This window comes from Palaemon carinicauda, chromosome 2 (genome assembly GCF_036898095.1).
Source record: "Palaemon carinicauda isolate YSFRI2023 chromosome 2, ASM3689809v2, whole genome shotgun sequence".
NCBI classification, from domain to species: Eukaryota; Metazoa; Arthropoda; class Malacostraca; order Decapoda; family Palaemonidae; genus Palaemon; species Palaemon carinicauda.
Genome location: NC_090726.1, coordinates 198,286,190 through 198,303,348, shown reverse-complemented (window position 1 = coordinate 198,303,348; position 17,159 = coordinate 198,286,190). Strand labels below are relative to the sequence as shown.

Below are 17,159 nucleotides of genomic sequence, written 5' to 3'. Positions count from 1 at the left end.
GAGTCTTAAAGAAGCGAGAGTCCCTTTGCTCTTTTCTTTCGGCAGGAGTTACTCCCTGTCAGAGATCAGAACTGCTCTTTGCTCCCTTATCAAAGTTTTTGTTTCCGCAACAATTGGTTAAGGACATAGCTTCTTCGCTTGTGCAGAAGGACACCCATGACTTAATGGCATCCTCTGCTCGCAAGGGGACTCCTTCTACATCCTTTGCTGTAAGACCCAGGATCGACACTCCGGCATCCAGATTTATCCCGCCCTTTCGTGGCAGAGCTCCCAGCAGGGGAAGTACTCGTGCCGAGGGAAAGAGAGTAAAGAAGAGAGGAGCCAAGTCCTCACGTGGCAGAGTCTGACTGCCCACAGCCTCAGACAGCGGTAGGAGCCAGATTGAAGAACTTCTGGCAGGCCTGGGAGAAGAGGGGCGCAGACCAACAGTCTGTTCGGTTGCTCAGAGAGGGGTACAAAATTCCGTTTGTACGCAAACCTCCTCTAGCGAAAACTCCCATCAACCTCTCTCCCAGGTACCGAGAGGAGTCAAAGAGACAAGCCCTAAACCTAGAAGTGTCTCTGTTGCTAGAGAAGGGAGCGGTGGTGAAAGTCTCGGACCTTCAATCACCGGGGTTTTACAACCATCTCTTCCTAGTCCCAAAGAAGACAGGAGGTTGGAGACCGGTGCTAGACGTCAGTGCGCTCAACGTTTTTGTTACGAAAACAAAGTTCACTATGGAGACCACGAAGTCAGTCTTAGCAGCGGTCAGAAAGGGAGACTGGATGGTCTCTCTAGACCTACGAGATGCGTACTTCCACATTCCTATACACCCAGATTCCCAACCGTTTCTGAGGTTTGTTTTCAGGAATGTGGTATACCAGTTTCGGGCCCTGTGCTTTGGCCTAAGTCCTGCTCCTCTCGTGTTTACGAGGCTTATGAGGAATGTGGCAAAATTCCTCCATTTATCGGGAATCCGAGCCTCCCTGTACTTGGACGACTGGCTTCTCAGGGCTTCGTCCAGTCATCGCTGTCTGCAGGATCTTCATTGGACATTGGATCTGACCAAGGAATTGGGACTTTTGGTCAACCTAGAAAAGTCCCAGCTGATTCCATCCCAAACTATACTGTATTTAGGGATGGAGATTCGCAGTCCAGTTTTTCGGGCTTTTCCGTCTGCCACCCGAATAGATCAAGCCCTGCTCAAAGTCCAACTAATGTTGAAGAGAGAACGGTGCTCAGTAAGGAGTTGGATGAGTCTAGTAGGAACTCTATCATTCCTGGAGCAGTTTGTCTCGCTAGGAAGACTACACCTTCGGCCTCTCCAGTTCCATCTAGCCTTTCACTGGAACAAGGACAAGACGTTAGAGACGGTCTCAATCCCGGTCTCCGAACCAGTAAAGGCATGCCTGAAATGGTGGAACAACAATATCAGTCTGAGAGAGGGACTTTCCCTAGCAGTTCAGAACCCAAACCACGTACTATTCTCAGACGCGTCGGATTTGGGTTGGGGTGCGACCCTGGACGGTCGGGAATGCTCAGGTCTGTGGACCTCAAGTCAGAGGAGCATGCACATCAACGGCAAGGAGCTTTTGGCTGTCCACTTGGCCTTGATGAAATTCGAAAGTCTCCTTCGAAACAAAGTGGTAGAGATCAACTCCGACAATACCACAGCCTTGGCGTACATCTCCAAGCAAGGAGGCACCCTCTCCCTCACGCTGTACGAGATTGCAAGGGACCTGCTCATTTGGTCAAGAGATCGAGGAATCTCCCTGTTAACGAGGTTTATCCAGGGCGACTTGAACGTCTTAGCAGACTGTCTCAGTCGGAGGGGTCAGGTAATTCCTACGGAATGGACCCTCCACAAGGACGTGTGCAAGAGTCTTTGGGCGACTTGGGGTCAACCCACCATAGACCTCTTTGCCACCTCGATGACCAAGAGACTTCCAATCTATTGCTCTCCAGTCCCAGACCCAGCAGCAATACACATAGACGCATTTCTCCTAGATTGGTCTCATCTGGACTTATATGCATTCCCACCATTCAAGATTGTCAACAAGGTACTGCAGAAGTTCGCCTCTCACGAAGGGACAAGGTTGACGTTGGTTGCTCCCCTCTGGCCCGCGAGAGAGTGGTTCACCGAGGTACTTCGATGGCTGGTAGACTTTCCAAGAAGTCTTCCTCTAAGGGTAGATCTGTTACGTCAGCCCCACGTAAAGAATGTCCATCAAAGCCTCCCCGCTCTTCGTCTGACTGCCTTCAGACTATCGAAAGACTCTCAAGAGCTCGAGGCTTTTCGAAGGAGGCAGCCAGTGCGATTGCAAGAGCGAGGAGAGCTTCTACCATTAGAGTATACCAGTCGAAGTGGGAAGTCTTTCGAGATTGGTGCAAGTCAGCATCTGTGTCCTCGTCCAGTACCTCTGTAGCCCAAATCGCAGATTTTCTTTTACATCTTAGAAAGGTTCGCTCCCTCTCAGCTCCCACGATTAAGGGCTACAGGAGCATGTTGGCTTCGGTCTTTCGACATAGAGGCTTAGGTCTTTCTAACAATAAAGATCTCCAAGATCTCCTTAAGTCTTTCGAGACCTCTAAGGAACGTCGTTTGGCAACTCCTGGGTGGAACTTAGACGTGGTCCTAAGGTTCCTCATGTCAGACAGGTTTGAGCCATTACATTCAGCCTCCCTGAAGGATCTCACCCTCAAGACACTTTTCCTAGTGTGCTTGGCTTCGGCTAAAAGGGTCAGTGAACTTCATGCCTTCAGTAAGAACATCGGCTTTTCTACAGAAAAAGCCACTTGTTCACTTCAACTTGGTTTCCTGGCCAAAAATGAACTGCCTTCTCGTCCTTGGCCTAAATCTTTTGATATTCCTTGCTTATCAGAGATCGTAGGCAACGAACTGGAAAGAGTATTATGTCCTGTTAGAGCTCTTAAGTTCTATTTAGCTCGTACTAAGTCATTACGAGGTAAATCTGAGGCATTATGGTGCTCAGTTAAGAAACCATCATTGCCTATGTCAAAGAATGCTTTGTCATATTTTATCAGATTTTTAATACGAGAAGCTCATTCTCACTTGAATGAGAAAGACCGATGTTTGCTTAAGGTTAAGACGCACGAAGTTAGAGCTATAGCAACCTCCGTGGCCTTCAAGCAAAATAGATCTCTGCAAAGTATTATGGACGCGACTTTTTGGAGAAGCAAGTCAGTGTTCGCGTCATTTTACTTAAAAGATGTCCAGACTCTTTACGAGGACTGCTACACACTGGGTCCATTCGTTGCAGCGAGTGCAGTAGTGGGTGAGGGTTCTACCACTACATTACCCTAATTCCAATATCCTTTTTAATCTGTCTCTTGAAATGTTTTTAATATTGTTTTTTTGGGTTGTACGGAAAGCTAAGAAGCCTTTCGCATCCTGGTTGATTTGGCGGGTGGTCAAAGTCATTTCTTGAGAGCGCCCAGATTAGGGGTTTGATGAGGTCCTGTTTGTATGGGTTGCAGCCCTTGATACTTCAGCTCCTGGGAGTCTTTCAGCATCCTAAGAGGATTGCTGGGCTTCGTGAGGAAGACAGACTTACAAGGCAGAGTAATCGTCTAAGTCAACTTCCTTACCAGGTACCTATATATTTGGGTTTTGTTATATTATAACTGTCAAAAACTCTAAGCATATACGCTGTAAACTTAATTAACTCTGGTCTCTACCCACCACCTTGGGTGTGAATCAGCTATTATACATTCACCGGCTAAGTTAGATATTTAAAAATGATATTTTAATTATAAAATAAATTTCTGGGCTCAATCCCTGTGCCGCGCAGTGAAATGCTCCTTAAGCACCATTTCAAAGGAATATAACTGCTAATATTACCAGAGAAAAAATGTAAAGGAATGCTAGGTTGAACTAGCTCGCTCACCTAATGGTGTCGGTATAGACTGGGGCGAAATACCAGAGGTCTCGTACCATTTAGATTTCTCCTCTTCGAAATCCCCCAATAGTGAGGTGCCGTTCAACCTCCCCTGCCTCGCAGACCAGTACTACTAACTCAACCCACGCTTGCCCATCACTCCTTTCAAGCACCTGTTTGATATAAGTCCAAGTGTTTTATTTCGTGTGTTTCATTGGATTTATCATCAACTTTCTCTCGATGGCCGATTCCCAAGATACCCCATCGAAGTTAAGTACCTTATCCATGAGTTTTTAACGAGATTGGGCAGTGTCATCTTTGTTTTTATTATTTAGAAGTGTTTATATATGAGCGGCGTCCCCGTTCTTTCTTTCGCCTCTGCCCTTTGTCTCGTTAGTTCGTCCGTCTTTTATATTCGTTCGATCCTTTAGGAGTTTTTTCCTTATATTCATTTAGTACACCAACTTTATGCTTTCATATAGCAATATTCATTTAGTACACCGACTTTATGCTTTCATATAGCATTTATTTTATGTTATCCTATGATATCGGTGTTAGCGTTTCATCAGGAGTAGGTTATGTTGGTATGCCTGCATTCGTGCGTGTTGGTGGATAGCGTCAACATTGAGATTGTTTCGCTAGTTCTAGGAGCTTTAATTTCGACCATCTCACTTATTATTAGTAAAACCTTTTGTTTTATTACGCTCCACCTAGTTTTACGTTTGGTTCGAGTGGGACTCTCGCGTATTTTGTTGTTTTTACTGTTCGATCTACCGCTTCAGTAACTAGGTTGGTACCCCTGCTTTCCATCTGCTGATGGCGTCATGCTTCCTCCCCTACCACTCGCCCGAGTCCCTCTCTCGCCATATTTTTTCTGCATGCCTAACCTTACTTACGTGATTTCGCTTTTAATTCATTAATTATTTTTATGTATTTGTGCATTGATATTATATTTATTGCTTACTCCGTTATGATCATATTTTTGGGATTTTCATGTCATGATTAGGGGATCTCCAGTTGGTAGCCCTGTCTACCACTGCGCACTGGCGATTTCCCTGTACCATTACACCCCCCCCAACAAGTTGGGGAGGTTATTCCATCCCCCCCCCCTTCAGTGTACACCCTTCCTCTCACTCGATGGTTGTTGGTTATGATTTACGGGTCAAGTATGCTTGTACCTCAGTCTTCCATCAACGTTCCGACATATTGAGGACTGAGTATACCAACGGGGTATGACTTAGTCTCATTCATTCATACCGGGCGGTTTCGTCTCCCCCCTCCCGTCGCCATCGGTCGGGGAGGGGGAAGGCCGGGACCACCGGGGACTATCACACGTGATTAGTCGGTATATCTGCACCTTGGTGTAACCTTGCTTTTAATTACGGTTGTTAGAATGAGCACTTATATTAGGAGTGTCCTCCCCTACGGTACCTCATGCTATTATCGTCCGTATAGGACTTATTATATCCCATATCATTATTTTATATTCTACATGAATCATTACCTTTGTCCCGGTACCTCAGGTAAGGTAGGGGGGGGTTCCACTGGCTCCCCCCGCGCTCTCCCGTTGTACCCTCCCGTCATCAGACATCGGAGCCGCCGAGCTCTTAACTACATGATCGGTTGACACTGACACGGTTTTGATTAATATCCTCCCTCCGGGAGCCCTATTCATTACAGACATTAGTTTTTGATCATAATTGGCGTTTTCTATTTATGTACTTTAAGGATGTATCTTGGGTACTTTAAGTTTACTTTAAGTTACTTTAAGTTTACTTTAAGTTTACTTACCAACCCTGTTCCCCGGCCACGGGGGCCCCGGAACTAGTTATGATTATATATTAATCACTGTTTTTTGCATCCTTTTTCATACCCGGCTCTGCCGGATTGCTATTGGAATAGTCTCAGTTCTCTGCATGTTTAGTCTAAGGCTATACATTTATTTTATTAACTGGCAGGTCCCGGACCCTCCGGGACCCCTTATAGAGAAACTAGTAGATGCTCATGGACTATTCCTTTTACAGGTGGTCCGTTGCCGGATGACAGCCTGCGCGGCCGTCCTTCACCAGCCTTGCGGCCATGCTGTCTGTCGGTCCCACGCGGACTGTGGGATCCAGATGGACGATATTTTGGTATGGCACCCTGACAACTGCCTTATCTGTTATGACCTTATCTCCACCCTCGCTTCAGATTCGGTGAGCCTCTTTCAGTCATTTTTGTATTTACTTCCCTTCACTGGGCGACATCAATATGATAGATAATCATTGACTTCTGTTATGAATCTTCGGGTTCATTTATCATTTTGTCCTCGGGTTTGCTAACCTTATCCCCGTTCTTTCAGAGTTCCCAGGCGGTTAAAACTTCAGCAAGAGCCACTTTGAAATTGTGGGTAGGCGGCTTCGCCCGTAACGTAAAGGCCAGGAAGCCCTACGTCCTCTCAGAAGATTATTGTAGACTTATCTACCCGAACGCAAAATCTTCGGCAGCAGTGCCTAGGCAAGTGGCGGCTCCTATAATTGCTGACATTGCGGAAATCGTAGAACTCAATCTCGTCCAGGATACAGACATCCCTGACGACCCGGACCCCATTGAAGACAATGTTACGGCTCTGACCTTAGACGTAGAGCCCATGGTTTTTGACGAACCTGACACAGGTAAGGTTGTAAGTGAGGCAGGTGGGTCTGGCGCTAAGACCTCTCTTCTTAGCCCCTCTTTTTCTCCAACTTCTAATAATTTTTCCTTTCTTGGTTTTGAAGGGAACCACGAATCCTCCCCAAGATCGCTCTCGGTTCCTGCCAAGGTCAAATTTCAGAAAAGACCTTTAGTGAGGACTCGTCAGAATCCTACACTACCTGGATCATCGAAGCCCAAGAAGGCTCCCCTCCCCGGAGCTCCTAGTGACTCGACTAGCACTGCCCCTATGTCTCAGGACCCGGGAGTGCAGTCATCCCCCTTAATTACCACAACCAACCTCGACCCGGAGGCCCTCACGAATATGTTGTCGAGGGTCGTTACAGAGCAGATTAGTTCTATACTTTCTGCCGTCACCAGAAGACTAGATACCCTGGAAAGTGGACTGCCTCAACAACAGCAGTTCCTCATCCCGGACGCCTCAAAACTTCCACCCTTCACGAAGAACAACCCGTGGAAAATGGCGCTCCACTGTCCTTTCACGGACGGAATGTTGACCATCGAGGGTTTTGGGACCAGGCCCATTGAAGATTTTGAGTTCTTCCCTCCCGGTCTTCAATTTCCTTTCCCCGGCTTCGCCCGGCTTACGGAAGAGGCTCTTGTCCGACTAGATAAGGTCCCTAAAGAGACCGTTATCTTTCCAAAGGAACAGGCTCAGTCTGTTTGGGTTCGAACCTTAAATGAGTGGGGTTGTACAAACACCATGCTGACCCCCCACAAGAGTACTTACACCATGTTTCTTGTGGACGAACAGACCCCCACTCCTTGCGTCACCAAAATGGTTGAATTAGCCCTTCAGGCAGTGACCGAAGATAAGCCTTTGCCACAACTCCGGGAGACAGATCCTACATCTCTGCTGTTCCCATCAGATAATGAATGTTGGCTTAACATTCAATCGACATTCACTTCTGGTAAGCTATCCGCGGACTGTGCATCGACGCAATTCAGTGAACGCCTCCCAAGACTACCTGAAACCTTAATCCGACTCGAGTTCGAGTCCCGGTCTAGGTTTAGCCGGAGCCTCAACATCTCGACTATGGCGGAGATGTTTTCTCTTACTTATGACGAGGAACACTCTTTTAAAGTTATGACTAAAGCCACCCTGCAATCTTTGTTAGCAGACTGCTACGACTTCTTGGTGACCAAAAGACGTTGCCGTAAGCATGTCTTATCTGAAGCCACTATCCGCCATGAGCCAAATAAGCTCATTAAAGCCTCTGCTTGGGGTCCGGACCTTTTCCCGGAGGACATGGTCAACTCGGTATTGAGCGAAGCTGCCAGAGTGAACCAGAGCCTCAAAGTCCGTTGGGGTCTCACTCCCAAACGGAAGTTCGAACAATCGAGCATTCACTCCCGGGGCAGAAAAAGGCTACGCCCTTATAGCTCTACCCAATTCCGCCAACCTATTCAAGTAGTCCAGTCGGCCCCGGTCTCTCAGGGCATCCAACCCTCCACCTCCAAGTCTCAGCCCCAAGTGAAGTATGTCCTCGTCCCTGAAAACCAAGTGGCTTCGAACTCGTTTACCTCTCCTGTTTATAACCCGGTCTATGAGTCCCGGTTTTCCTCCCAAGGATACCAACGAGGCAGGGGCCCCGGTTCGAGGGGTTCTTTTCAGAACAGAAGCAAAGGGAGATATTTCTCCCGTGGAAAAGGGTCACGTGGTGGCCGAGGCGGTAAAACCTCCAACTACTGACGGTCTTCAGGTAGGAGGGAGACTTTATGTGTTCCGGAGTCGCTGGAAATTCAGTCCTTGGGCCTTCAGCATAATCTCCAAGGGCCTGGGGTGGAGTTGGATAGAAGGGCCTCCTCCACCGAACAGATTCCATCAACCCTCGACACCGGACCTACTTTTGTTTACCCAAGATCTTCTTCGCAAGAACGCGATCAAGGAAACGAAATATCTGAAGTTTCAAGGTCGCTTATTCAGCGTTCCGAAGAAAGACTCCGACAGCCGAAGGGTCATCCTCGATCTGTCTCGACTAAACTTGTCCATTCAATGCGACAGGTTTCACATGCTTACCGTCTCGCAGGTGCGAACCTTGCTTCCCCGTGGGGCCGTCACCACCTCCATCGATCTTACCGATGCTTACTATCACGTTCCAATAGCGAGACACTTCCGCCCATTCCTAGGATTCAGACTGGACGACAAGGCTTACACGTTCAAAGTGATGCCTTTCGGGCTCAACATCGCGCCCAGAATCTTCACGAAACTGTCGGAATCGGTCATTCAGGAACTCCGATCCCACGGAATCCAAGTCGTCGCATACCTGGACGATTGGCTAATCTGGTCAGACAACGTCGAGGATTGTCTCAAGGCAACAAACAAGGTGATCCAATATCTTCAGTTTCTGGGATTCCAGATAAACTTCGGAAAGTCTCGTCTGACACCAAAGACCAAATTTCAGTGGCTGGGATTACGGTGGGACCTACGTTCTCACACTCTATGTCTCCCCAGGTCCAAGAGGATAGAGATTGCGAAAAATACCAAACGCTTTCTCGGGGAAAAGGTAACTTCCAGAAGGAACCAGGAGAGGATTCTAGGGTCCCTACAATTCGCTTCAGTGACAGACCTCCTTCTGAAAGCGAAATTGAAAGACATCAACCGAGTTTGGCGCTCCAGAGCGAACACCAAACGTCGGGACAAGAAGACACGCCTTCCTCCCATTCTTCGGAAGAGGCTTCTCCCATGGACAACCGCCAAGAGCCTATCAAAATCGGTTCCGTTGCAGTACCCCCCTCCAAGGATAGTCATCCACACGGATGCCTCCCTATCAGGTTGGGGAGGCTACTCCCAACTCAGGAAAGTTCAGGGCCTTTGGTCTACAATGTTCCAGCAATTTCACATAAACGTCCTGGAGGCCATGGCTGTCTTACTAACCTTGAAACGTCTTTCCCCGGCCAAGAAACAACATCTGAGGATAGTCCTCGACAACGAAATCATAGTCCGTTGTCTAAACAGAGGGGGCTCCAAGTCAGGTCCCATCAATCACGTGATGGTGGCAATCTTCTCCCTGGCGGCCTCAAACCAATGGCACCTATCCGCCGTTCATCTGGCTGGAGTTCGGAACGTTGTGGCAGACGCACTCTCCAGGACGGTACCGTTGGAGTCAGAATGGTCACTAGATCGCAAATCCTTTCAATGGATCCTCTTCCAAGTGCCGGATCTCCAGGTAGACCTCTTCGCGACGGAATCCAACCACAAGCTGAAATGTTATGTGGCCCCCAACCTGGACCCTCGGGCTTACGCCACGGATGCCATGTCTCTCGACTGGAACGCCTGGGAAAGGATTTACCTTTTCCCACCGGTGAACCTACTGATGAAAGTGCTGGACAAACTTCGAACCTTCAAAGGTCAAGTAGCCCTGGTGGCCCCCAATTGGCCCAAGAGCAATTGGTTTCCTCTTTTACTGGAGCTGAATCTCCACCCTCACCAGATTCCCAACCCGACTTTGACCCAGATAGTACAAACGTGCACTGTGTTCGCTTCCTCAAACATTCAGACCACCCTAACTTTATGGACTTCATGAAGTTTGCGGCACACAAAGGGGCTAACATAGACCCCCAGAATACTTTATTTTTAGAATCTGACAAGGGAGACTCCACTCTTCGTCAATATGACTCAGCGGTCAAAAAACTAGCTAAGTTTTTGAAAGATTCTAGTACTGACTTTATGACACTAAACCTAACGGTAACCTTTTTCAGAACCTTGTTTGAGTCGGGCTTAGCAGCCAACACTATTACTACCATCAAGTCTGCCTTGAAGAAGATTTTTCTAATCGGCTTTAATATAGATCTAACAGATTCATTGCTAGCTTCGATCCCAAGAGCCTGTGCCAGACTGAGACCATCTTCTCGTCCTAGCCCGATTTCCTGGTTTCTCAATGATGTTCTTAAACTAGCGTCAGAAACCGTCAACGATTCATGTGAGTATATTCCTCTACTCAGGAAAACTCTCTTTCTCGTGAGTTTGGCATCTGGCGCCAGGATTTCGGAATTAGCTGCCTTATCAAGGGATCCAGGCCACATAGAGTTCCTTCCGTCAGGAGAGGTCCTCCTCTCCCCAGACAAGGTCTTCTTGGCCAAAAATGAAGACCCTCAGAATAGATGGTCCTCCTGGAAAATCATCCCTCTCCTTCAGGATCCTTCCCTATGCCCGGTTACCACTCTAAAGTCCTTTCTATCAAGGACTTCCTATAAGACCTCGGGACCCTTGTTCATCAGGGAGCGGGGAGGGACTATAACTTTGAAAGGGATCAGACAACAGATCTTGTATTTTATTAAACAGGCCAATCCAGAGTCTTTTCCTCACGTCCACGACATTCGGGCGGTAGCGACCTCAATAAATTTTTTCCATCATATGAACTTTACAGATATCTCTAAATATACCGGATGGAAATCCCCCTCAGTGTTCAAGCGGCACTATCTTAAACAATTAGAGGCCCTTCAACTCGCTACCGTAGCTGCAGGGAGCGTGGTATCCCCCGGACAAATTCCTTCTAACTAATCCCTGAATCCTATATCTTCCACCTTCTTCCTCTTACCTGCCTCACTTACAGTTCCTACCTGAGTTCGGTTTGTTGTATCACACCCATGGGTGTTCCTAGTTCGTAACATTGCCATTTTATTATTGTTCAATTTATTCTTCCATACGAACTGTATTTCTTTAGTGTTCAAGTGTATGTAATTTGTTCCAGTGTTTGACCTTAATTGGTTTTGTTTTAAGTTAATGTTCTTTTGTCTTCCCTTCCTGGGATATTATACCTTATCATGCTGATGTTATTAAAGACGTCCGTCTTCTACGTTAACTTTTGATTAAACCACTGTTTGTTATGTTGATTTTTATTCGTTCCCATATAGTTAATAAAGTTTGGGTTCGTTTTCTCTGGTACTATTTCACTGCGCGGCACAGGGATTGAGCCCAGAAAAGGGATTTTGATGAAGGAAAAATCTATTTCTGGGCGAGAGACCTGTGCCGCCCAGTGAACCCACCCTATTTGCTCCCCCCCTGTTCAGACCCCAAACTTAAGGGTGCTGTAAGGAGTGATGGGCAAGCGTGGGTTGAGTTAGTAGTACTGGTCTGCGAGGCAGGGGAGGTTGAACGGCACCTCACTATTGGGGGATTTCGAAGAGGAGAAATCTAAATGGTACGAGACCTCTGGTATTTCGCCCCAGTCTATACCGACACCATTAGGTGAGCGAGCTAGTTCAACCTAGCATTCCTTTACATTTTTTCTCTGGTAATATTAGCAGTTATATTCCTTTGAAATGGTGCTTAAGGAGCATTTCACTGGGCGGCACAGGTCTCTCGCCCAGAAATAGATTTTTCCTTCATCAAAATCCCTTTTTTGAATATACTTACCCGGTGAATATATAAATTAAAGGCCCTCCCTTCCTCCCCAATAGAGACGCAGCGGGACGAGAAGAATTGAGGCTTGTTTACATGCATATGCGGTATCTGGCCGATAGTTGGCGCTGGTGGGCACACCCGCAACCTTCATAGCGATCGCTCGCGAGTTTTTGTGTGTTTTTCTGTCGAGCCGCTGGAGCAGCAGCTATTATATATTCACCGGGTAAGTATATTCAAAAATTTATTTTATAATTAAAATATCATATTTTCTTATTTCCTTTCCTCACTGAGCTATTTTCTCTGTTGGAGCCCCTGGGGTTATAGCATCATGCTTTTCCAACTAGTGTTGTAGCTTAGCAAGTAACAAAAATAATAATAAAAGAGAAAGTAAAAAAGCACTGTGGAATTAGATAACCTTAAGTCCATGTAGAGCAGTCAAAGTACCTGCTTTGACCAAAAATAAGGACGTGTGGGAATCGTAATCTGGTCGCAAAGAGTGTTGAGAATTTTGGGCCAAATATTGACTTTGGATTATTGGACAGCTCTGTATGTTTAGAAAAGCATTCGCTGTCAGTGTAGTGTTGAATGGAAGTATGACAGAAGCCTTGTGACTTGAACATTCCGTTCCTTGAAATGTAAGGAGATTAATGAATCAACCAGCATCTGATTCAAGTAAAATCAGGCCTATACTTTGCTGCATAGATGAGAAGTGGATCTTTTCAATCCATTGAATTGTCTCAGTAGAACTGGTTACTCTGTGGGCATCATCAAAGGTGATATCTATCCAGAAGCTTCCTGAAAGTCCAACGATGAAACAGAAGGGTAGCGCCACCATCTGTCTTGATTGAGTGGCAAGTTTTCTGTCTTATACAGGACAGAGTACAGTACCAGAAAGAACTATGTATTGAAACAACTCTGTCTTCCTGGTACATAACATTTTTTTTAACAGGACCTTTTATTCTGAGTGGATAGTTAGGTACATGCAGATCTTCCAAGTTACATATACAGTGTGGACGCTAATTGGCGAATGTGTTTCACACATGGGAGTCCACAAAAAGCAGAACACACTTTCCCGAAAGATTGTACATGAAAAGAAGTGTGTGAATCCATAGGAAAGGGCTAGAGTGCAAACAGATGAATAAGCGCTTACAGGAAATTCTTCCAGTTCAGAAAAATTCTTGCTAGATGTGGTGCCCTTGGAATCTGGAGATCGTGGGCTAGCTGTAGAGCACACTTGAGTGTGAAAAGGTGTGACATCAAGATCTAATGAGTTCGTACCACGCATGCTTGTTTGTGATCAGTGGATTGCGTGCGAGGATACAAGTGCTCCAAGACCAATGAATGTGTGCTAAGAGGAAAGCACGTGCATCTGAAGAGTGCTTCTCGTAGGAGTGTGCGTGTATACAGGCGAATGTTCACGAGACTAAGTGTGCACGAGCAAGTGAATGCTAAGTCAGTAGCAAGTGCATCAATTAAAGGATTCGCACGCTTTGAACAGCGTGTGTGATTGGGAACAGAAGTCAAGAATGCTTGCTAAATGTAAAGAGTAAGAACAGTCGATTGTTCATAAGAATGATAGTCGCGACCAATGGGGCATGAGTGAATGCTCAACATCAAGAATGTGTGTCAATTGAAGAGTGCATATGCTCCGAAGAGTGTGCACGATTGCAAACAAGTAAAACACCCATAGGAACATGATCGCACAGATAAGGTGGCATTCTTATAGGAGTATGAGATCACAAATAGGCAAGATGGTGTTTTTCCTTTATTATCGTTGGAGCACATACAGTAGTATGCTAATGCATAGTAGCGCACTGGTGGGCACTCATGTACAGGGAGGTATCGCACAAAGAAACGCAATCTCATCGTTTCTTTCTTTGTACTTGCTGAAGCATTGGGCAACACTGTCTCTCCCATGGAGAGAGAAACGGTAGGAGTTACGTGTATTATATATAACTCCTATCAGTTGGTCTTAAAGGACTACTCTTTCAAAAAGGGGGAAAGTATTGCATAATCCAGCTTTGCCGAAAGAATAACCATAATAAATAACGTAAAGTTTTTTTAGTTTGGTGAACAAACCTATCAGTCGGCTACATTACGAAGAAAACTGCTAAACCTTTGATGAAAAACTAGAAAAAATGGAAAAGAAAATTGCCTGTTGAGGGTGCTGAAAGTGAGTCTACTATCCGGTGGCTGAAAACAAAATGGCACCTGAAAACAAAATGGCGACTGAAAAAATGGCTAGCCAGTGACAGTGTGCCCATGGAGGTGGTCTGGGCTTCCCCGCCACCCATCACAAATTTGTTATAATTTTGACAACCAAGTTCCAACATTTCTTAAAACATATTCCTATTAAAGACCGAGTATTTGTATCCATGTAGGGACTATTATCACTAACAGAAGTACAAACAATAGCTCTTATAAGAATTACATATAAGATTTTATTTGTAAACCATCAAGATTTCTAAACTATGTCTTGTGATTTATTTTGTACTTCTGAACCCTTAATCCTCTTGGAGGAGGATTCTCCAAGTAATTAGTTGGAAAAATTTTCTGAAATACTGTACTGTATTGGATTCTATCTAGATTAGCAGCTCTTCTAGGTGAAGGACACTCCAAAATCAAACCATTGTACTCTAGTCTTGGGTAGTGCCATAGCCTCTGTACCATGGTCTTCCACTGTCTTGGGTTAGAGTTCTCTTGCTTGAGGGTACACTCGGGCACACTATTCTATCTCGTTTCTCTTCCTCTTGTTTTGTTAAAGTTTTCATAGTTTATATAGGAAATATTTATCTAAATGTTATTGTTCTTAAATTATATTATTTTTCCTTGTTTCCTTTCCTCACTGGGTTATTTTCCCTGTTGGGGCCCCTGGGATTATATCATCTTGCTTTTCCAACTAGGATTGTAGCTTAGCAAGTAATAATAATATGCAGAATAGTCCGTAGAGAACCTGTTTTCCCTGCAATGTATTTTTCAATGAAAAATTTAATTACTGTAAATCGTATGACTTAATATATCCTAATTGGCATCATGTTTTTCTTTTTCAGGTAATCCATTCCCTCCACTTGAAAATAAGCCAATTTCTACTCGCAACTGGATTAATAACGTTCTTCTTGAAGAAGCTCGGAGGGAATTCAATCAAAACAAAGCAAAAGCTGGCTTAGGACCCAATGCTAGAAGTGAAGAAGAAGAAATAGATTAAGTCAGATTTAAGGAATTTGATTGCCATAGAGTTATCAAAGGATGAAAAGAATTGTGAATATCTAATATATTAGAAGTCTTTACTGATTCAAAGTATAGATAGGATACAACTGTATATTTATTACTATGCTGTAATTCTTTTGCCTTTTTTGAAATCCTGTAAGTAACAAATTTCCTTTCAAGTAGTACTGTATACGTAAGACACTCGTCTTAGTTTTACATGTTAATGAATAAAGAATTTTGTATATATATACAGTATTTGCTTTCACTTCCATGATTACAATTAAAATCACCATTACCACCAAGGTCGTTTGTTTTGTTCATTTCTTAGGAAGATTACCAAATATTTACCAATAGAATTTTGTTAAAAGTCTTACCTCTGGACTAGATTTAGATTACATTTAAGGAAAGATATGAGAACCCTGTTTGTGTATTATTATTATTATTATTATTATTATTATTACTACTTGCTAAGCTTACAACCCTAGTTGGAAAAGCAGGATGCTATAAGCCCAGGGGCTCCAACATGGAAAATAGCTCAGTGAGGAAAGGAAACAAGGAAAAATAAAATTATTGAGAAGAGTAACAACATTAAAATAAATATCTCCTATATAAACTATAAAAACTTTAACAAAACAAGAGGAAGAGAAATAAGATAGAATAGTGTGCCCTAGTGTACCCTCTAGCAAGAGAACTCTAACCCAAGAGAGTGGAAGACCATGGTACAGAGGCTATGGCACTACCCAAGACCAGAGAAAAAATGTTTGACTTTGGAGTGTCCTTACCATAGCTAAAGAGTCTCTCCTACCCTTAACAAGAGGAAAGTGGCCACTGAATAATTACAGTGCAGTAACCCCTTGGGTGAAGAAGAATTGTATGGGTAGGATGGGGTGGATAGAAGACCCCTTTTTGTGTATGGGGTGGTTTTATTGCTACAAGCTCATAATTTATGTAAAAGACCTGCATATTACAGCTTGTATAAAGTCATGGTACCAAAAATATTCTTGAAACAAGGTTACTTGATGATAATTACAATACAGTATGTAATTTAAAGCTCTTCAGTCGTTTCATTTCTATTTTTTCAATATTTAACTTAGCCGGTGATTATATAGCTGCAACTCTGTTGCCCGACAGACAACTCTACGGTAAAAACTCGCCAGCGATCGCTACACAGGTTGCGGGTGTGCCCAACAGCGCCATCTGTCGTCCAGATACCCAGTACTCAATGTAAACAAAGACTCAATTTTCTCTCTGTCGAGCTATCGACAAGACGTACTTACTCGCTGTTGCTAAACTGGAGTTTTTTCACAACTAATTGGTGAAGTACTTTATTCTAGTTTTGAGCTTTCGCTATGCAGGTGTTTTATCTTCATCTTAAATCTTGAACTCGTTTTGGATAGATTTAATTATGGTGACAAAGAGAGTTTGGACTTTCTTTCACTTTTAAATGGCCGACCCTTCCCTTAGACGGAAGTGTGTTTAGGCTTTTAGTAATTATCTTATCACGTTATAGATTTTCCTCTATATATTTTATATCTCTCCGCCTTTATTAGGCCTCTTCGATTAACTTTCCATTTATTATAAACATATAAAAATAATTTTAATGTTTTGTTTATATAGACCTTTCCTGAGAGTAGGCGGTCCTAACTTGGAAACCGAAGTTAATCAACGTTGAGCCCTTTATATCGTAATTAGCTTTTAAAGAGCTAAGGATTTAAAACTTTTTAAATGTAATATTTTATGAAAGAATTTCTTTGATAGTCTTCGTACTGTTTTCAAAGATGAACTAACGTTTAGTTTATTTATGCTACGCAGTTGTTGACGTTCAGGACGTTCAACATGCGCTCTATCGTTACGATAGAGAGAGAGTGTATCACGGTTTCACTTTGAAGTAAGAGTAAATCGATTCTGACGTTTTGTTCATTCTTTCTTAGCTTAAATATTTTAAATTCTATTTTAAAGGAACTTTTTATTTGAAAAACCTTTCAGTTTTTTCCTTTAGTCAAATAACATGTTTTTTTGACGAAATATGATTGGG

The 17,159-nt window shown here is 44.2% G+C and overlaps 1 protein-coding gene across 1 annotated transcript in view; it reads left to right on the top strand.

The window, feature by feature from the left end:
* The window catches only part of mRpL17 (mitochondrial ribosomal protein L17), a 31,465-nt gene extending 16,093 nt beyond the window's left edge, over positions 1-15,372 (top strand). Inside the window, exon 4 of the mRNA XM_068353450.1 lies at positions 14,968-15,372. Coding sequence (XP_068209551.1) covers positions 14,968-15,122 — 155 coding nt within the window. The 3' untranslated portion in view covers positions 15,123-15,372. The remainder of the gene's footprint in view (positions 1-14,967) is intronic.
* Positions 15,373-17,159: the final 1,787 nt, after the last annotated feature.